Source organism: Mandrillus leucophaeus, unplaced genomic scaffold (genome assembly GCF_000951045.1).
Source record: "Mandrillus leucophaeus isolate KB7577 unplaced genomic scaffold, Mleu.le_1.0 Scaffold22, whole genome shotgun sequence".
In the NCBI taxonomy this organism is placed as follows: domain Eukaryota; kingdom Metazoa; phylum Chordata; class Mammalia; order Primates; family Cercopithecidae; genus Mandrillus; species Mandrillus leucophaeus.
Window position 1 is genome coordinate 2,447,375 of NW_012102254.1, and position 22,535 is coordinate 2,469,909.

General features: G+C 39.7%; 1 protein-coding gene and 1 pseudogene across 3 annotated transcripts in view; both read left to right on the top strand.

Moving 5' to 3' along the window:
- The window catches only part of MAP4 (microtubule-associated protein 4), a 277,944-nt gene that overhangs the window by 132,517 nt on the left and 122,892 nt on the right, over positions 1–22,535 (top strand). The window contains exons 3-4 of one of the 3 annotated variants that reach the window (XM_011981025.1): positions 3,018–3,086; positions 5,802–8,192. In XM_011981025.1, coding sequence (XP_011836415.1) covers positions 3,018–3,086; positions 5,802–5,809 — 77 coding nt within the window. In that variant the 3' untranslated portion in view covers positions 5,810–8,192. Of the gene's footprint in view, positions 1–3,017; positions 3,087–5,801; positions 8,193–22,535 lie in introns of those variants that run through there. The other 2 variants (XM_011981026.1, XM_011981023.1) reach the window with 2 other exon arrangements.
- LOC105540468 lies at positions 13,161–20,957 on the top strand (annotated as a pseudogene).

Here is a 22,535-nt window from a genome sequence, read left to right on the forward strand (position 1 = left end):
AAAACGGATTGTTGAGTTGAGTATTGCAGAATTTGATAGGCTGCCAATTTGTCTCATAAAAAGGTTGTTCCTGTTTACATTCCCCCAGATGATGTAATGAAATTACCCTTGTCAACACTGGTTATCAAATTTTAAAAGGTTTTATCACTTTAGTAGCTGCTCTTATACCAGTCGCAGGATATCAATTTTTGTAATTTCCATTTTCTTATAATACACATTTTTTAAATGAAGCAAGTTTTAAAAAATATGCATTCTTTCTTGAGCGAGGAAGAATAAACCTTATAAACTTATTGTGTGAATGAGAAAGGGAATTTACTTATGCCAAATGTGAGATGGAGCATATTTATGGCATCTCTCTGGATAAGTAAAATGCAGTTTGTGAAGACTTAGCAGGGTATATGTTACATAGTGGGTATTTAACAGAATTCCATTGTCTTTCCTTCCTCTATTTCCTTCTTTTATTTAAGTTCTATTCTGGTTTTGGACTGTCTTGTTCTTTTAGATTGTTCTCTTTGGCCATTCCTCTTAAGTAACAGAATGAATGATCTTTTCAATGAGAAGCTTGTGTGAAAGATTTCTGCCTTGTATTTATGAGGACTAAGGGGTTGGACAGCATGTTTGTTGTCTTCCAAAGTAAAATCTTGCATTTTTTATTTTAGCAGCATATATTGTAGATATTTACTTATTGTCTTAGGAATAATATCTCTAAATTCTTGGGTCAGCAAGGTGACTGCAGAGCTAGGCTGGTTGCTAAAATGTTAGATATAGTCAGAGACTTTAAGAAAAAGTTGTACATCCCCAAATTGATCTATATAGTTTTATATGCAATTGCATGTAAGATCCCATCAAGAATTTTAGTATAAATCAAAAACTGATTCTAAAATTTATATGGAAAAGCAAAGAAACAAAACAAAGCCAGGCACAGTGACTCATGCCTATAATACTAATACTTTGGGAGGCCAAGGTGGGAGGTTTGCTTGAGGTCAGGAGTTTGAGACCAATCTGGGAAACATAGGGAGACCCCGTTTTTCCAAAAAATAATAATAATGAAAAATTAGGCAGGCATGGTGGCATGCACCTTTGGGCCCAGCTACTTGGGAGGCTGAGGTGGGAGGATTGCTTGAGCCTGAGAGGTCGAGGCTTCAGTCAGCCTCGATCACACTACTGCACTTCAGCCTGAGTGACAGAATGAGGCCCTGTCTCAAAAACAAAACAAAACAAACAAAAACATTTTTGGAAAACACCCAAGTTGGAGGGCTCATATTACCTTATTTTTAAGACTTATGGCTGGGCATGGTGTCTCATGCCTGTAATCTCAGCACTTTGGGAGGCTGAGGCAGGCGGATCACCTGAGGTCAGGAGTTCGAGACCAGCTGGCCAACATAGTGAAACCCCGTCTCTACAAAAAATACAAAAAAAATTAGCTGGACGTGGTGGCACATGCCTGTAATCTCAGCTACTTGGGGAGGCTGAGGCAGGAGAATCTCTTGAACCCAGGAGGTGGAGGTTGCAGTGCGCCAAGATTGCGCCACTGCACTCCAGGCTGGGCGACAGAGAGAGACTGCCTCTCAAGACAAATACAGTAATCAAGACAGGATGGTATTGGCAAAATGGATAGACATATAAATTGATGGAACAGAACAGCCCAGAAATAAACCCAAATGTAATATGGTCAGTTGATTTTTTTTACAAAGGTGCAAAGGCAATTTGATAGAATACAGATGACTTTTTCAACAAATGATTCTATAATAATTAGGTGTCAATGTACAGGAATAGAAACTTAGACCCACATCATTATACCATATACAAAATTTCACTCCAAATGTACCATAGGCCTCAATGTGAAATGTAAATATGAAAACTATGAGACTTCTAGAGGAGAATGTGGGGAAAAAAATCCTGTGAGCTACTTCATGAAATTTAAAAACTTTTGCTATTTTAAAGACACAGTTAAGTAAATGAAAATACAGTGTAAGTTAAATACAGGGAAGAAATTTTTACAAAATTTATCTGATAAAGGACTGATATTTGGAATACATAAAGAATTTTCAAAATTCAATAGTAGGAAAATAAACAGTTCAATTTTAAAATAGTCAAAAATTTTGACCATTCAAGTCACCAAAGAAGACAAAGGGATGGCAGAGAAACACATGAAAAGATGCTCAACATCCTTAGTCATTAGGGAATGAGATAGAACTAATTTCCTTTAAAAAAAAAAAAAGGAGTCCTCTGCTTCCAGAAGTACATCTGGTTACCTCCAGCTGATGCAGTCCTCATCCAGAAGCAATGATGGTACCCTGGATTTCCTGTGTGGGAATTAATAAGTAATTAATAAATGGCCTCAGCCGGGCATAGTGGCTCACACCTGTAATCCCAGCAGTTTGGGAGGCCAAAGCAGTGAATAACCTGAGGTCAGGAGTTTGAGCCCAGCCTGGCCAACATGGTGAAACCCCATTTCTACTAAAAATACAAAAATTAGCTGGGCATGGTGGCAGGTGCCTGCAATCCCAGCTACTCGGGAGGCTGAGGCAGGAGAATCGCTTGAACCCAGAAGGCGGAGGTTGCAGTGAGCCGAGATCGCACTACGGCACTCCAGCCTGGGTGACGAGCAAAACCCCATCTCAAAAATAATAATAAAACAAATGCCCTCCATTCTTGGAGCGTTTGATTTGGATTTGAATTGCTGATACTAAACTTGTGTTGCTCCATGATGGTTTTACTGAATTTAATGGTAATCTTTGACAATTTGCAGAATGAAAAAGATTTAGACTTGCTATTATGAAGGGCTCTCCTGTGGAACTGGTACTTAGAAGAGCTTGGGTGCCCTAGGAATTAATGATTCTGCTCTGTTCTGTTTCTGGGTTTCCTTTTATTAAATCTTTAAATTTTGAATAGTTTTTAATTGCTTTAACCTAATGCTACAAAGAGTGAGAAAAACTCTAGTAATAAGACAGTAGTTGACTCTGTTTTTCATTTTTCTGTCTGTCACAATGGGTAATTATTTGTCATTGTTGCAGATACTCCATCTTCTAAACCAACACTGCTAGCCAATGGTGGTCATGGAATAGAAGGGAGCGATACTACAGGTAAGTGATTCCCAGGATTCTCCAAATGTGTAGGTGATGCACTTACAATGAACACCTTGATAATCTCCTTTGAAGAGCATTATTAATGGAAGCATATGAATTATTTCTGAGGGTGGTAGTGTTCTTGGATGCGTTTAAACCCAGGACATTGCCATGTAAAATCTCCAACAATGGAAGGAGAATAATGAGTTTCCTTTGATATTTTTCGAATATTTTTTGGAGCTGTACCACACAAAACTGGATCAACCTTAAAATACTTTTGTAGATGCAGAATAATAATCACCAAAATATGTTACATGGGAGGAATTTGGCCACTACAACTCTTTAAAACAGCAGATCTCTTCCCTGAATCACATTACATTTAGCTTTCTACAGTTCAATGTTAGGAAGCCAATGAGCAACAAATTAGGAGTTACTAATTTTGCCCCCAGTGTGTTTCCTTTATCTTTCCCTTAACTGTTGCTTTTGAAATTTACTTCTAACTAAACTCTTAGCTCTTTACTAGGGTTTTGATATTTTTTCAGTTAGCACTGAGTTCCTGTGGGTTCCTGTCTCATAACCAGCACGAACCCCCTGCCCCAAAGTCTTTGTAGTGAGCAAAATTCTCAAAGCAGTAGCAGGAGTCCCAGGGATATACGATATAAATATTTTCTTAAGTAGCTGACGTGAGAGTTGCCTGTTTTATTTTCATAAATACCTGCATTTACTTTGCAGTTGTGATCAGGCCAACACTGCTAACCCAAATGAGTTGACTTCTAATGATCAATCCCATTGTTTCCTACAAGTGTCCTCTTAACTGGGCCATACATTTGATTCATATTATTGCATTGGAGGTAGTTACTAGATTTGTCGTATTTCTGTATTTCTCTTATATGCATACCTCAGCTATGAGAAGCCCTTCTGTGAGCCACCACAGGATTTCTATAAGGCTTCCAGAAAGCCTTCTGTTAGCAATAGCAGCTATTCTAGGATTTACTCTTTATTCTGTGACCATAGGAAAGTTGATTTTTTGATGACCAAGTTCTTTTTGTTGTGAATGTTTACCAAGTGACATTTACATCCTTATTAGCAACTTAATAAATTAGGAATTCTTTACTATAGAAGCTAGAAACAACCAGAAATGCCACTTTATCTTCCAGTTTTGTGAATTGATGTTTTTGTATTTCTTTGATAATCTCAGTCAAATGTAGTATTGACTTTCTGTGTCTGCTTTGAAAGCAGTCATCTATGTGATGTGGTTTTTAAGAAAACATTTATGCAAATATCCCCATGATTAAAGGAGAAGTCTGAACATGAACTTTTAAAAAATGAGTAAATTCAGCTTTCTTTAACCAGAAAACAGTTAACCAGGGTAAGGAAAGGCTGGAGGGGATTGATTTGATTAGGCAGTTGAAAGACTGGACGCCATTTTCATCCAGGAAGGAAACAACTACAAAAACAAGAGTAGATTTCTTCTCCAGTAGGAAGTCACGCCTGACCAGAAGAGACTCATACTCTGTGTAGCAGGTGCTTACCACTGCCAGGTCTTAGTAGTACAGAATAGAAGAGTAAAAACTGTATCCTGGCCCTCACTGTTTCAGGATTCCCTTGTGACAAAAAAGAACCTGGCTCTTTATGAACTGCCCATGACATTATGAGAGTAGGTCATTCTGTTCTTGGATACCTCTCTGCCCTTAGGTAGCATATAGTTTGCACACCTGGGTTGTTTGAGTTCTGAATTTAACCACTTAACTGTATTAAAATAAATACTTGAGGCCGGGCACAGTGGCTCATGCCTGTAATCCCAGCACTTTGGGAGGCCGAGGCGGGTGGATCACCTGAGGTTGGGAGTTCAAGACCAGCCTGACCAACATGGAGAAACCCCGTCTCTACTAAAAATACAAAATTAGCCGGGCGTTGTGGCGCATGCCTGTAATCCCAGCTACTCGAAAGGCTGAGGCAGGAGAATCACTGAACCCAGGAGGCGGAGGTTGCAGTGAGCCGAGATCGCGCCATTGCACTCCAGCTTGGACAACAAGAGCGAAACTCTGTCTCAAAATAAAATAATTTAAAAATTAAAAAAAATAAAGATAAATAAAAAAAATAGATACTTGGCCGGGCGTGATGGCTCACACCTGTAATCCCAGCACTTTTGGGAGACCGAGGCGAGTGGATCACCTGAGGTTGGAAGTTTGAGACCAGCCCGGCCAATATGGTGAAACCCCATCTCTACTAAAAATACAAAAATTAGCTGGACGTGGTGGCACGTGCCTGTAGTCCCAGCTACTTGGGAGGCTGAGGCAGAAGAATGGCTTGAACCTGGGAGGCAGAGGTTGCAGTGAGCCGAGATCGTACCACTGTACTCCAGCCTGATCAACAGAGCAAGACTCCGTCTCAAAAAAAAAAAAAGATACTTTACTGAAAATATGCATGTTTTATTGGGGGAGGGAAGGTGGAGGAAGGGGATGACAGTGCATGTTTTTGGAGCATATGGTAACTTCATTCTAATTTGGCCATCACTACCTGGAACATCTAACTCAATGCCATTTTGAAAATTCCCATTTCTGTTTCCTTCAGAATATAATCTATAGTCCCGAGAGCAAACCAGCTTCATTAATAGCTTGGGTTTATGAGCATCTTGTGATATTGAACTTGCTGTTTACTAATGACCTGTGCTTTTCCACCCTTTCCTTCCCCTTCCTACTTCTTCCTCCCTCTCTATTTTTCTCCTCCTAGAAGCCTAGCGTGTCTCTCAACACTGGGGCTACTGCAACACCAGACCAGTGATCTTTCCTAAGCACCGTTATACTTCTAAAACCTTCAGCATTTTGCAGAGCTTTGCTTTTCCTTCCTGGACACGATGTAGAAGAAACTGAGGGTAGTTCTTCGGGGCCTATTTCTGCTGATGCCTGAGCAAACAACCTGCTTCCTCTTGTGCTCTGCAGGGTTTGATGGAGCCTCATTTCCCTTTGTGAATACAAAGTGCAGAATGAATTCTTTTTAATTTTAGTAATTTTTACAAAGGTTATCTGATGTCTTTTATTTTTTGTTTTCTTCATGATTTTATCATTTGATTCATTCTCACATTTTTTTCCTTTAAATATTTTTAGTTGACCTTTTTCCTTTGGTTTTCAAATCTTCAACATAAATCAGAATAGTGTAACACCAAATGAGAACATGTGTTTTCATAAAGGGGTTGAGGCCACCAGTACTGCAGTGAATTTCCTTTTCTCCTCCCTCCTCTTTTCCTCTGAGCTTGCTTTTAGGGAAGGTTAATCTTATAGGCTACCTATCTTTCTCTCCACCTTACTAAAATCTGAGTAATGATAGATATTTTAATTTTAAGTTTTTAAATTTAGGATTACTCAGAGCTACTCTTGAGTATTTTTCCAAATTAAATCATCCTTTATTATTTGCAAGTTGGACCAAATTTTTTTTTTTTTTTTTGGAGATGGACTCTATCTAAGGATTGTTTCAAAAGGACTTTCTTATTCTCATTCCTAATTTTTTCTTATTCCCATTCCTAATTTTTTCAAACTAATTGCTTAAATCTAGAACCAGTCGAGATTAGTACTGTACAATGGTAAGCTTTGATTGTATTTATAGAAATATAACATAAAATATGGACTATGTTTTGAAATCTTAGAGGAATTCTAGTTTAAGATCTGAAATACTTTAAAGTTTTCTATCGTCTTACTGATTATGAAGGTTCTTATAACCCCCAAGGTAAAAATTATTTCAGCTTAAAAGAAATAATTGGCACCATGTTCTGAGAAAGATTTTGAGATATACATTGTTTTTTGTTTTTGAGATAGGGCCTCACTCTGTCGCCTAGGCTGGAGTGTGGTGGCGTGATCTTGGCTTACTGCAACCTCTGCCTCCCAGATTCCAGTGGTTCTCCTGCCTCAGCCTCCCAAGTAGCTGGGATTACAGGCGTGTGCCACCATACTGGCTAATTTTTGTATTTTTAGTGTTGCGAGGCTGGTCTCGAACTCCTGATCCCAAGTGATCCACCTGCCTTGGCCACCCAAAGTGCTGGAATTACAGGTGTGAGACACTGTGCCTGGCCAGATGTACATTGTTTTAGATCCCCTGATACAAAACTACTTTTGAGATGGTAAGATTAGAATATCATGAAAGTTTAAACTGAATCCCTGCAGCGACTTCTGGAATTTAGGAAGCATTCCCTCTTCTACAGCGATCTGGTCACAGGGCTGGATTCTCTGACAGAAATTTATTCTATGGATTCTGGACAGAAGACACGTGAGGGTGATATGTTTTAAAGGAAAGAGGTTATGCTTATCTTCTTTGCAGTTGATAAAATATTAAAACTGTCTTGCCATAGAGAATATACCATCAAATAAAACAACCCTTTCCCTTTGGTGTACAGTTACTTATTAAGTTGATTTTTGGGTTTCTTTCGCCAGGGAACTTTTCAAAACTGGTAGTAATTATTTTTAAAAATCATGTTTGACATCTTTCTATTGCTCGGAACCAGTCCCTGTAGCTGTCTAAGTTATGGGTGGAGAAGTCTGGGTATGACCCCGTTGTGTACACTCACACTTCATGATTGACATTGATTTACTCTTTTATTTCCATTTGGTTATGCTTATTTTTGTTTGAAATTTGTTTTTTTCAAATATGTTTCCTTTTTGAACTTACAGAATTGTTGAAATTTTCTAATAGCCAGCTAAAATTTGGTATATATTAACTCTGTTCGTTTCACTTGGACGTTTCATTTTGAAAGAAAGAATTTTTATGTTTCACATATAGTTTCATACAGAGTAGCCAGTCCCATAATGAAATGCTGTATTGCCATAGTGGTCACACCCAAGTGGTCCAGTATCTCAATGGCGAGGCAGCCGGATTGGTCAGGGCTGCTTTGTTGAAATGTGATGATTTTCATATGACTTCTTTCTCTTTCTCTCTCTTTTTTTTTTTTTTTCCTTTTTTGGCCCAATGTTGAAGATATAGAACTTTGTTTTTAAATGTTTTTATAACTTCATTCGTATACCTAAGTTTGTATTTTTTGTGACTTTAGACTTCAACAGTTTGTATATCGAGACTTTTAATGTGATTACTGTACTAAATAAATTCCACTAATAAACATCTTACATTAACACCTTATGGACTGGATTTGGTTGGGGTCATAATTATTGAAATATAATGTTACTAAAACACAAGTTGGGTAAAGACTTGAGGCCCAAGTTCTAGGTCTAGTATAGCTTCTAATCCTACCCAGATTAATTGTATGGACTTTTAAGTTTTTGTCAAGCATTTTCACTTATGATTTTTGATAGTCATTGTAAACTCTCTTTTATCCAGAATTATAAAAGTTAAGTTCAAATGACTACTGATATTTAATGTCATTTTGTGAGAAAGTCACTTGACAGAAAGGTATTAAGAAGTTACTCCAAAAGGAAGCTTCCATGGTATATCAGTTGTTGTTAGATGCTTTCTAATACTACATTTGTTAATTTCTAACACCACATTTAGTTTAGTGCAGTTAAAATTCACATTCACAGTCTTCCAAAGTGCCTCCTGAATTATCAAATAAAATTTGCTACATTCAGTAACATTTAGTTTGGTAACTTTATTATTTGATAACCCGGTATGCAGTATCTGGGAAGAATTCAACAAAATTCCCAGTTCCCTAGCCATTCTGGGTTAGTGTTTGTTTACAGTAGGGTTGCAAGTACAATATGTTGACTGAATTAAGACATTAAAAATATTTTATGTCTAAGTAATTTGCATAGCCTAAGGAACTTTTTAAGCTTGGCAGACATTTTTGTTAAGAACACTTGGCCGGGCGCGGTGGCTCAAGCCTGTAATCCCAGCACTTTGGGAGGCCGAGACGGGCGGATCACGAGGTCAGGAGATCGAGACCATCCTGGCGAACACGGTGAAACCCCGTCTCTACTAAAAAATACAAAAAACTAGCCGGGCGCGGTGGCAGACGCCTGTAGTCCCAACTACTCGGGAGGCTGAGGCAGGAGAATGGCGTGAACCCGGGAGGCGGAGCTTGCAGTGAGCTGAGGTCCGGCCACTGCACTCCAGCCTGGGCGGCAGAGCGAGACTCCGTCTCAAAAAAAAAAAAAAAAAAAAAAAAAGAACACTTAATTTAATGTTTTTAGATTTCCTTTTTGTTAAAACAGCTCAGTAATCTGTTCTCAGGTTTAAAGCACAGATTTTAAATACTGTAAGGAATAATTGACCATTAACTTTATTATACATGCCCTAGGATTAAAGCTTTTGGTAATTGAAGCAATTCTTGAATTATGTTATTGTACTCATCCCTGATGAGAGGCGAAACCTGGCTTCATTTGGATTCTTCCTCCTTATGATAATATGGTGGGAGGCTAGAGGGTGTTCTAGGCAAAGACACAGGACTGGTCAGGCAGGCACAGAATGTTAGTTTCATTCCTAAATCATATGTAATACTGGATTATCCTCAATTTTATGTTGATGCCGTTTCTATTACAGTGAAGGTTTAACAAGACTTAACTACAAATTATTTGTGGGATAAAGCTCTGTGCGACCATGGAGGTAAATTACTCTTATTTACAGTGGTTGGGGCTAGACACATTGCACTAAGTGCTGTACAAATGGCAGTGTTACTGGTTGTTTTCATTGTAATTAGAGTGCGTAAATGGTTTATTATTGTGATAACTGTTTGCATGTGTAAAGTCATGCCAGCAGTGAAACAGTAAAACTACTTTTTAAGAATGTCATGACACAGAAGGTATTCCGTGTGCTTCATCACTGTCTCATCTGGTAGGATGCAAAGGATTTAGCATCAGAAAAATGCAAAAGCACCAAAAATGTGAAATATTAACAGATACATAAATCTGTGGTGTGTCAGTTTCTGAACGGCTGTTGGAGCCATGCCATAAATTGTCATAACTCACAAGTGGAGCCCAAACATAAGCTGCACGTTATTGTTGCTGTGTATAGACATAGCAAGACATCCATCCCAACTCCACCAAATTCCTGGAACAAAGCTTTATTTCTTTTCTTTCATTTTCCAGATAATGAGTTGCATGCTGGAGACACATCAGTAAATCAACAGCATCTAATGTTTCTTAAAGTTTCTTTGGTTCATGGTTTTCTAATACAAATGCAGAATTTCTCTTCAGAAAAGTCCACATATACCCATATACAAGATGTTACATTTGCTTCTAGGGTGTTTAGGACTCCACTGAAACAGCTCATGGACTAGAATCCTTTTCTAAGCCAAGCATTTAATTATACTCTAAGTCATGTTATTTCAGTTTCTTTTGGGGTTTTGTATTGAATAAGACAAAATAGCTTCTTCTTGAGCTTTAAGTGAAAATATAATTCTGATTTTTTGTTTTTGTTTTTGAGACGAAGTTTTGCTCTTGTTGCCCAGGTTTGAATGCAATGGCACAATCTTAGCTCACTGCAACCTCCGCCTCCCAAGTTTAAGCGATTCTCCTGCCTCAGCCTCCCAAGTAGCTGTAGCTGGGATTACAGGCTCCTGCCACCAAGCCCAGCTAATTTTTTGTATTTTTAGTGAGATGGGGTTTCACCATGTTGGCCAAGCTGGTCTCGAACCCCTGACCTCAGGTGATCCACCTGCCTCAGCCTCCCAAAGTGCTGGGATTGTAGGTGTGAGCCACCGTGCCCAGCCTTCTGATGTTTTTTGTTTTTTTGGGTCTTTTTTGAGATGCAGTTTCACTCTTGTTCCCCAGGCTGGAGTGCAGTGCAATGGCGCAATCTTTGCTTACAGGCATACGCCACCACACCTGGCTAATTTTGTATTTTTAGTAGAGTCGGGGTTTCTCCATGTTGGTCAGGCTGGTCTCAAACTCCCAACCTCAGGTGATTTGCCTGCCTCGGCCTCCCAAAGTGCTGGAATTACAGGCATGAGCCACCGTGCCCGGCCTTTAAAGGCTTTTTTAAAAACCTGTCTCAAGTTCTAGCTACTGAGAGAAAATCCACACTGAGGCAAGGGCTTTGCATATAGGTAGTTTATTTTGGGAAGTGGCCCCAGGGCACAAGAGTGGGATACCGGGAAAAGTGAAATTAGAAGAAAAGACAATACAGTGAAGTGTGGCTACTAACCTAGTCACTACTGTGGGCAAAGTGGGCTTAATTCTTTTGGGGTCTTTTGAGGACCTGTGTAGAATGCCTCTCCGTGTTCTCTACCTGAGTATCTCCGTTATAGAATTGGATAACGTTTATTCACCATTTACCATCTCTCATTGCTTAACACTCTTCTTTTTTTTGAGACGGAGTCTTGCTCTGTCACCCAGGCTGGAGTGCAGTGGCGCGCTCTCGGCTCACTGCAAGCTCCGCCTCCTGGGCTTAACACTCTTGTACTTCTGGATTTGCACGTATGCAGTGCCAGGCTGCAGATGTCTTGTCTCTTGGTGTCAGAGAAGTTGTAGGACAGAAAACTCTGGTTTGGTTGATACAGAGTGCTGTCAAATCATACCTATGTGCAGCTGGATGCTGCAGCAATAGCTAGAATAAATGGTCAACTTAACAGTATGAGGTGGGGGCACAAGAAGTATCTTAATTAACTAAGAGGTTAGTTAATTCAAAGCAAGATTCTCTTACCGTAAGATTTGTCTGCTTATGACTTATCATAGAGGATGAGATCCTTCAACACTGTAGAGGAAATTTGAAGGAACTCCATCTATTATGGTACTAATCCTTTTTTTCTCTGTCTCCCTGAGCCCCACGAGACAGTTTCGCTCTCATTGCCCAGGCTGGAGTGCAATGGCGTGATCTCGGCTCACTGCAACCTTCGGCTTACTGCAGCCTCCACCTCCAGGCTCATGATTCTCTTTCCTTAGCCTCCCGAGTAGCTGGGATTACAGGTTCCTGCCACCATGTCTGGCTAATTTTTGTATTTTTAGTAGAGATGGGGTTTCAGCGTGTTGGCCAGACTGTTCTTGAACTCCTGACCTCAGGTGATCCACCTGCCTTGGCCTCCCAGAGTGCTGGGATTACAGGCGTGAGCCACTGCGCCCAGCCAGGTGCTAATTCTTGAGCTGCATTGTTGGAAACTGTAGAAATAGCCACAGATGTTAGTTTTGGAATTTTCCACCCAAATGTTTTCTTCTTGAGTTAGTTTTAGTAGTTTTTATGTTTCTAGAAATTTGTTCATTTCATCTAGGTTATGTAATTTGTTTGCCTACAGTTCTTAGTATTCCCTTATAAACCTTTTTTATTCCTGTAAGATTCATAGTGGTATCTCCTTTTTATTTCTGGTTTTAGTAGTTTGAATCCTTTTTTCTTAATAAATGTAGTTAAAGGTTTGTCATTTTTTTTCATCTTTTGAAAAACCAACTTTCAGTTTTGGTGAGTTTTCTCTATTTTCTCTCCTCTGTTTCCTTTATTTCCACTTTAATCTTTTTTATTTCCTTTCTTCTGCCTAATTTGAGTTTAATTTGCTATTTTTCTAGTTTCCTTAGGTAGAAGGTTATGTTAGTGATTGGTGGTTTTTATTTTATTTTATTCTTTTAATATAGGTGTTTATGGCTATACATTTCCCTCTTACTGTTTTAGCTGTACCTCTTAAGATTTGATATGTTGTATTTTCATTTTCATTCATCTGAAAGTATTTTCTAATTTCTTTTGTGATTTCTTTGATGTGTTGATTATTTAGGAGTGTGTTAATTTCTGCATATTTGTGTATTCCCCAATCTTCTGTTTACTTTCTAATTTCATCCCATTGTGGTTGGAGAACATAATTTGTATTCTTTCAATCCCTTTCAATATATTGAGGCTTGTTTTCTGGCCTAACATATGGTCTGTCCTGAAGAGGACTGTATATTCTGCTCTTGATGGGGGTGGAATGTTCTGTAAGATGTCTGTTAGATCAAGTTGGTGTATAGAGTTATATAGGTCTTCTCTTTCCCCGTTGGTATTCTGTCTTGTTGTTCTATCCATTAGTGAAAGTGAGGTATTGCAGTATCCAACAATTATTATTGAATAGTCTGTTGCTTGTTCAAGTTCTATTACGTTTCAATTTTACATGCTTTTTACATTTCTCAAGGATAAATTCCTTGCGAAAAATACTACTATTGTAGATAAGAAAGATACACACAAATGATTGCTACAACTATGAAGCCTCTAGGGGCCACGAAAGCAGCAGTTGAAATGTCGGTCACTGGTAGGATGATTTAAAGTGTTTTTCTGTTTTGAGGCAGGGTCTCACTCTGTCACCCAGGCTGGAGTGCAGTGGTGTGATCATGGCGGCCTGGAACTCTGGGTTCAAGTAATCCTCCCGTCTCAGTTTCCCAAGTAGGTGGGACTGCAGGTGCACACCACCATGCCTGGCTAATTTTTAAAATCTTTTGTAGAGACAGGGTCTTGCTTTTTTGCCCAGGATGGTCTTGAACTCTATGCTTCAAGCGTTCTTCCCACCTCGGCCTCCCAAAGTACTGGGATTACAGGTGTCAGTCACTGTGCCCGGCCTAAATGTGTTATTTTATTTTATTTTATTTTATTTTATTTTATTTTATTTTATTTTTATTATTTTTGAGAAGGAGTCTTGCTTTGTTGCCCAGGCTGGAGTGCAGTGGCATGATCTTGGCTCACTGCAGCTTCTACCTTCCGGGTTCAAGTGATTCTCTTGCCTCAGCCTGCCGAGTAGCTGAGATTACAGGTGCCTGCCACCATGCCCATCTAATTTTTGTATTTTCAGTAGAGACAGCATTTTACCATGTTGACCAGGCTGGTCTCAAACTCCTGACCTCAAGTGATCTGCCCATCTTGGCCTCCCAAAGTGCTGGGATTATAGGCATAAGCCACTGTACCCAGCCTAAATGTGTTTTTTGTTTTGTTTTGTTTTTTTGTGATGGAGTCTTACTCTGTCGCCCAGGCTGGAGTGCAATGATGCAATCTTGGCTCACTGCAACCTCCACCTCTGGGTTCAAGCAATTCTCCTGCCTCAGCCTCCCAAGTAGCTGGGATTACAGGCATGTGCCACCACGCCCGGCTAATTTTGTGTTTTTAGTAGAGATGGGGTTTCTCCGTGTTGGTCAGACTGATTTCGAACTCCCGACCTCAGGTGATCTGCCCGCCTTGGCCTCCCAAAGTGCTGGGATTACAGGCGTGAGCCACCGCGCCCAGCCCTAAATGTGTTTTTAAAAGATGATCTTTTTTCCTCAAAATGTCAACAGTGTTTTTTGCAGAAATAGAAAAATCCATTTGGAATCTCAAAGAGCCCTCCTGAATAACCAAAACAATCTTGAAAAAGAACAAAGTTGGAAGTCTCATTTGTTGATTTTCAAAACTTACTAAAATGCTATAATAATCAAAACTGTGTTGTATTGACTTCAAGGGAGACATATAGATCAAGGAACGGAATGGAAAGCCCAGAAATAAACTCTTTTATACATGGTAAGATGATTTTAGACAACGGTACCAGGACCACTCAATGGGAGAGGATAGTGTTTTCAGTAAATGATGTGGCGAAAACTGAATATCCACATAAAAAAAGTTGGATCCTTCTGGGAACAGTGGTTTATGCCAATAATCCCAGCGCTTTGGGAGGCCAAGTGAGAGGATTGCTTGAGGCAAGGAGTTCAAGACCATAGGGAGACCTCATCTCTTAAAAGAAAAAAAAATTGGCCAGGTGCGGTGTCTCACGCCTGTAATCCCAACACTTTGGGAGGCCCAGGAGGGCGGATCACAAGGTCAGGAGACAGAGATCATCCTGGCTAACACAATGAAACCCCATCTCTACTAAAAAATACAAAAAGTTAGCCTGGCGTGGTGGCAGGCCCCTGTAGTCCCAGCTACTCGGGAGGCTGAGGCAGGAGAATGGCTTGAATGCGGGAGGTGGAGCTTACGGTGAGCCGAGATGTGCCACTACACTTCAGCCTGGGCGACAGAGCAAGACTCCGTCTCAAAAAAAAAAAGAAAAAAAAAAAATTAGCTGGTGTGGTAGTGTAGGCCTGTAGTCCCAGCTACTCAGGAAGCTGAGGCAGGAGGATCCTTTGAGCTGAGGAGTTCAAGACTGCAGTGAGCTATGGTAAAGTATACCACTGCACTTCATCCTGGGAGACACAGAGAAATCCTATCTCTCCCTCTCTCTCTCTCTCTTTTTTTTAAGTTGGACCCTTATCTTATATTAAAAAATTAACTTAAAATGGATCAAAGACCTAAACAAAGCACTAAAGCTATACATTTCTTAGAAGAAAACACAGGGGGAAATCTTCATGACATTGGATTTGGCAGTGTTTTCTTGGATATACACCACAAACACAGACAACAAAAGAAAAAACAGATAAATTAGGCTATATGAAAATTGAAAATTTTTGTCTATCTCTGTAGAGTGAAAAGGTAACCCATGGAGGCAAAATATTTGCAAATCTTTTATCTTCTTAGGAGTTAATATCCAGAATATGTAAATAACTCCTACAGCTCAACAACAACAAGAACAAAATTAAAAATATAGACAAAGGACTTGAAGAAACATTTCTTCATAAAAGATACATAAATCGCCAAGAAACACATGAAAAGATGCTTAGCATCATTAATCATTAGAGAAATGCAAATCAAAACCACAACAAAATATCACTTCATACTCATTAGGATGGCTAGTATGAAAACAAGAACAGAAATTAGCAAGTTTTCAAGAGGATGTGGAAAAATCAGAACCCTTGTGTACTGCTGGTAGGAATGTAAAATGAAAGTGCTATGGAAAATAGTAATGGTGGCTCCTCAAAAAATTAAAAACAGAATTATTGTAAGATACAGCAACCCAACTTCTGGATATATGCCCAAAGGAATTGAAATCAGGGACTTGAACAGATATTTGTACACTCATGTTTGTAGCAGCATTATTCACAGTGGCCAAAAGATGGAAGCAACCCAAATGTCCCGTCAACACATGGAATGAATAAGCAAAAATGTGGTACGTTCATATAGTGGAACGTTATTTAGCCTTAAAAAGGAAGGAAATTCTGATATGATACAACATGAATAAACCTTGAAGACACTGTGCTAAATGAAAAACGCCAGTCACGAAAGTACAAATTTGTATGTGGTACCTAAAGTAGTCAAATTTACAGAAATTAATATACTCCATTTATATGAATTACCTTTAGTAGTCGGATTTACAGAAACAAAGTAGAATGGTGGTTCCCAGGGACTGGGAGAGACGGGGAATGGAGGTGTTGTTGCTTAATGGGTACAAAGTTTCTGATTTGCAAGATGAAAAAGTTCTGGAGATGGATGGTGATGATGATTGCACAACAATGTGAATGTACTTAATACCACTGAACTGTACACGTAAAAATTGTTAAAATGGTAGAAATAAACAAATGCAGCTCATTTATTTAAAGTAAAAATTTCAAAGTAACCATCATTTATGTCACAGATCTCTTCAGGATTAAAGGGATGCTTTATATGTTAGGTATCTTGTGGGTTTATTCTGGTTTGTCCAGTTGCAGAGAGAAATGCACAAATATGTAAACATTGCTTAAATGCTAAGCAGTTATAGGGAACGTTTTGTAAGAACAGATACAATATTGATTAAATTCCATGAGGAGGTTGAGTGAGAACTGAGGAAATTTGAAATTCGAGCTTGAAATCTCCATTTGGATATAGAATTGACATCTCAAATTTGAAATATTTTAAACTGAATTCATGATTGCCCCACCCCAAAATCAAAACAAAGAAGAAAAAAACCACCTACCTCCCTGTCTCATTAAATTGAAATTCTGTCCTAGTTGTTCAGTCTAAACATTTGGTTTCCCTGTCCTCTTCTGTTTCTCTCACACCCCACACCCAGTTTGTCAGAAAAAGATGTTTGGAACCTGAGCACATCTCGCCACCTCCACTGCCCCCTCCCTGATTGGACCACCATCATTAACCTTGACTACTGTAGTAACTCCCCAAATTAGTCTGTCTGCTTCCATTTGCTTGCTCCCTGCAGCATATTCTTAAAAACATCTACAGTGGTCCTGTACATTGATCATGCTGTTCTTTTGCACAGAACCCTCCAGTGGTTTCCCATCTCAAAGTAAAAGCCAAAGTCCTTTTGAAATACCACAAGGCCCTATGATGTCCTTGTCATCTTTCTGACCAGATCTTTTCTTAGTTACCCCTTGGCTGGCTTTGCTTCATGGTGTTCTTGCTACTGTTCCTTGAACAAGCCAGGTGGGCATCTGCCTTGAGCTCTGAGCACTATATGTTTTCTCTGCCTGGAATGTTCTTCCCTCTGATATATTCATGATTGACTCTTCACTTTCTCAATGAGTACTTCTCAACTATCTTTTTTAACATTGCACCCCTTCTATTTTTTCATCCCACTGTTCTACTTGAATTTTCTTTGTGGCATTTGTCATGCCACTTTCTGATAATTTGTATAGTTTACTTATCTGCCTTTCCCCATCAGAAGAAGATATTATAGAAACAAATTTTATGAGAGGGACAGGGTTTTTGTTTTGGTCACTGTTGTGGCCCAGCACCTAGAACACTGTCTGATGGATAGTAGATCCTCTGTAGCTATTGAATGAATAATCTTTAATATCTATTTGCTTCCGGCTTCACATGGGAAAAGAAACTTAAAAACAAGACCAGATACAATTGCAATAATTCTTGCCAAGTTATTGGTACACATCTTTCTGGAAATATGTTATCTGTCGTGAATTTATTTAAATTTTGAGAAAGCTGTGGATAGAGCACCTACTAACTTTGGTTTCTTAGGCAAGTTGTTTGCCCTCTTTGAGGCTAAGATTCCTGCTCTGTAAAAGGAGAGCTCAATAAAAATAGTTGTTTGCCTGAAGTGACAGAAATTATTTTCAGTGCTTTGCAACCTCGTTGAAGGGGTTAATATTTAAATATAAGATGATATTAGAATGATGATTAATGTCCACATAGAAAGTCCTTACAGTTCAACCCATTATATACTTTTGTTAATGAATCATTCTGTTTGACCATCAGCCCCTTTTCCTACTTAATTGATTGTGTAACAGTATTTTAATTGGATGTAACTGGAGCATATCGGTCCATTGTGAAGCAGAAATACTCTGTTTCTAGAGGACAAAACTGAAGGTGAAACTTCAAAAGTGAGCTCCAGGCAGACTGAAAGAGTTTTTTTGTTTTGTTTCTTGTGAAAAAATTAACTTAGGACTCTCACTGCAAAAAACTGGCAAGCCTGGCCCTCCAGTGGGTTTTCAGCAATTTAAAATGAAATGAGAAGACGTAAAACTGTGTCAACTGTAAACTTAAGTATTAACATTAGATTCCTTAGAGGTTTTAATTGAAGGATTTTGCTTTCTATTTAACAAATTAATATTTCTGGTCTTCAGTTTTTCTGTGTAAAACGAACAGGCATTCTGCTATTTCTGCTGCTGCTGTTAGTGCTGAGCAACAGAGATACAGTGTGTTCTGCGGTAGGTGATAGCTTTTTAGACATTTAGAGATTAACATGTGCCTTCTGATTTATTTTCTTTGGGTTAAACGTCTTTCATTTTTTCTTCACTCTTTCCTATTATGTAGATTTATGCTGTTTTTAATGGCCAATATTTGGATCAGAGTCTAGTCAGGAGACAGAAGCTACACCATAATTTGAACAGAGAATTTACTATAGAGGTAAAGAGAACTCTGAAGAATACAGGAATGACAGATACAGGGAATAGTCACTACCCTTAGGGCTGGGGCAGAGTATACAAAGAAATACCAAATTTGGAAAAGTACGCCCCCCCACCCCCAAAGCTGATTACATATCTTGGGGGAAGTCTCCATTTGGTAGTAAAGATGTTTGCTGAGTTGCCGCAGGTCAGGGTGATGATGTAGGGCAAGCAAACCCCCAAATTGGGGCTTAACCCAGAAGGGTTCTTGGCTTTGCCAAGAAAGAATTTAAGGGTGAGCCAGTAGTGAGAGAAAGAAACTTTTATTGAACCAATACTGCTTCTTGCTGAGCAGGGGTAACCCATAGGCAGTGTGCCCAGAATTGCTGCCTGTGGGCTGCTAACTAGCTGTTTATATTTGTTATTAATTATATGCTAATTAAGAGGCAGGTTATTTAGAACTTTCTGGAAAAGGGGCTGGAAGTTTCTGGAATCAGATAAGGTAACTTCTAGGCTGTTGCCATGGCATTTGTAAACTGCCATGGCACTAGTAGGAGTGTCTGTATGCTAATAAACCATGAGGGCAGCTAGTGGTTACTTTTGTCAGCATCTGCTGGTTTCAGCCAGATCTTGTTCCAATCAGCAGGGTGTGACAGGAAATTAAGTCCTGCTGGTTTCCTACCTCAAAGGTAGTTAAGCAGGAAGCTGTACTTGGGGGTGCTACGGCGTCACCAGCAAGCCTGTTTGAGGCGCTGGTAGAACTTGCCTGGGAAGATGTCCATGGGAGTGCCCACTAAAGCTTGTTGGGATGAGCACCATGGAAGTAAGAAGATGGAAAAGCACACTAGAACCGGGAAGAGAAACCCCTTCCTTCCATGCCCTCTACTAAGCTTAGTATCATCATGCCAGCTGTCTAGGAAGAAATGTTTACATTATTATAAGCAGGGCAATGAAAGGTAGATTTGGAATTGAGAGGCAATATATTGATTTCTTGCACAGCCTATTATTTTGACTACTTAGCTTCCATACGCACTTTACACACATTTGAGCTCCCATGTAACAATGAAACAACTCGTTTCCACCTAACAAGATACAGCTATGTCAGAGGGTGAAACTCTTACCCTTGTTCTAAAATGAGGAATGAGGACATGCTCAGCCCTGATAGTCACTGTATCCATTGCTGGCTATGCTTTTGTTTGTTTGTTTGTTTTTGTAATAGAGTCGGGGTTTCGCTGGGTTGCCCAGGCTAGTCTCAAACTCCTGAGCTCAAGCAATCCTCCGGCCTCAGCCTCCCAATGTCCTGGAATTATAGGTGTGAGCCACTGTGCCCATCCTGCTGGCTGTTTATCAGTCCTCAAATAGAAGTTCCAGCGGCAGAGGGCCAAGGTCATGTGATGGGAGCTGGGGGCTTGGAGTTCTGAGGGAAGAGGAGTGAAATATTGGGGGATGTGGCAGTATCACTGACAGTGAGGTTTTTTGGAAACTTTTTTGGTCTGATTTGTGAGGTTGATATTGTCCTTAATGATAAGGAAACAGAAAATGGCAGAAGTGAAAACTGAAAATGGCAAAGTAAAAAAACTGTCTTCTCTATGATGGAGAATCTGTTTCAGGAAAGGTGAAAGAGACTAGAAAGAGGCTAGAGCACCAAAACATTAGAATTGAGTTTGTACGTCAAATTGAACTTTTCTATGATGAGAGTAATATTCAAGAGTTTGTTAACCTACTGAAAGAACTAGCCTTACCTGGAGAACTGACTCAGAAGTTGTGATTTTGAATTTATACAAGTTGAAAAGTCATGAGAATCTTACATTGGCGCTAATGTCCTCTTGATGTATTGAAGTGGTAGTAGTAAGAAGACTGACAGACTTGGTAAAAAGAATGTGATCTTACTGTTCACCAACTTGCCAGCTATTCTGATGGAAGTCGGTATTGAAGATTGTCTTCCTATAGAAGTTGAATATAATGAAGTATCATTTAAAGGATGTGACTGTTACAGAAATTTACTTCTTGTAAGAATAAAAATACAACATATATGGAGTTACAACTGATCAAAAAAGAGATCACAGCAATTGGACCCAGTAAGTACCACCACAGAAAGAGAAACAGTTGCCAAATATGAAATAGTGGATGGTACACCAGTAAAATGTGAATCAGTTCCAATAAGACTATTGTTAGCAGGATATGACCTAACTCCAACAATGAAAGTTATGAACAAAAAAGTTTCAGTAAGGTACTTTTTGAATTTAGTGCCTGTTGATGAGGAAGACAGAGGGTACTTTAGGTAGCAGATCATTTTATGGAGAAAAGCTCCTGTAAAACTGAGGAAACAGAATAAACTTTCACCAGTGATTTGAACCTCCAGAATCACAAGCATCTGCTGAATAGCCTGAAATATACTGAATAGGATGAAAAAGAAAAACAAAACTGTCATCATTGAGATTAAGTTAAACAGGTTAAAGATGACTGCAGCATGTGGAGGGGCAAAATGGCCATAACTCTGCCTGGGCACGGTGGCTCACGCCTGTAATCCCAGCACATTGGGAGGCTGAGGCAGGCGGATCACTTCAGATCCCAAGTTCAAGACCAGCCTGGCCAACATGATGAAACCCCATCTCTACTAAAAATGCAAAAAGTTAGCTGGGCATGGTGGTATGTGCCTGTAATCCCAGTTACTTGGGAGGCTGAGGCAGGAGAATTGCTTGAACCCAGGAGGCAGAGGTTGCAATGAGCGAAGATCGCACTGCTGCACTCCAGCCTGGGCAACAGAGCAAGACTCCATCTCAAAAAAAATAAAATAAAAATGGCCAAAACTCAATTTATATTCATCTTCCTTGATCTTACAGCACTACATTTATTTCATGATATAGCAAAATGTCTTCAGGTATATACATTTCTTTTTGTTTATTTATTTTATTTTTAATTTTTTTTGAGACGGAGTCTCACGCTGTCATCCAGGCTGGAGTGCAGTAGCGCAATCTTGGCTCACTGCAAGCTCTGCCTCCTGGGTTCATGCCATTCTCCTGCCTCAGCCTCCTGAGTAGCTGGAACTATAGGCCCCCACCACCACGCCTGGCTTTTTTTTTTTTTTTTTTGTATTTTTAGTAGAGACCGAGTTTCACTGTGTTAGCCAGGATGGTCTCGATCTCCTGACCTCGTCATCCACCTGCCTCGGCCTCCCAAAGTGCTGGGATTACAGACATGAGCGACCGTGCCTGGCCACTTTTTCTTGTTTTTCCTTGAAAATCGCAATTTGCCCAGGCTGGAGTGCAATGGTGTGATCTTGGCTCACTGCAACCGCTGCCTCCCAGGTTCAAGTGATTCTCCTGCCTCTCAGCCTCCCAAGTAGCTGGGACCACAGGTGCGTGCCACCACGCCCGGCTAATTTTTATATTTTTAGTAGAGACAGGGATTCTCCAGGCTGGTCTTGAACTCCTGACCTCAGGTGATCCACCCGCTTGGCCTCCCAAAGTGCTGGGATTACAGGTGTATGAGTCACCATGCCCAGCCACCTTCATGTGTATACATTTTTAAAAGTGCTTTTTTTGAAATGCTCGAATTTCCTTAAACTGCCTTTTTTTTTTTTAACTGCACCCTTTGATGATAAGCATTCAGATATGCATCAACATAAGCATTAAAGATTTTCATGTGGAAGAAAACAAAGTTCCACTGACTAGCTTGTTAACGAAAGTTGTATTATAAATCTAATTTCGAGCCGGGTGTGGTGGCTCACACCTGTAATTTCAGCACTTTGGGAGGCTGAGTTGGGTGGATCACGAGGTCAAGAGATCAATGACCATCCTTGCCAACATGTTGAAACCTTGTCTTTACTAAAAATACAAAAATTAGCCGGGTATGGTGGCGCACGCCTATAGTCCCAGCTACTTGGGAGGCTGAGGCAGGAGAATTGCTTGAA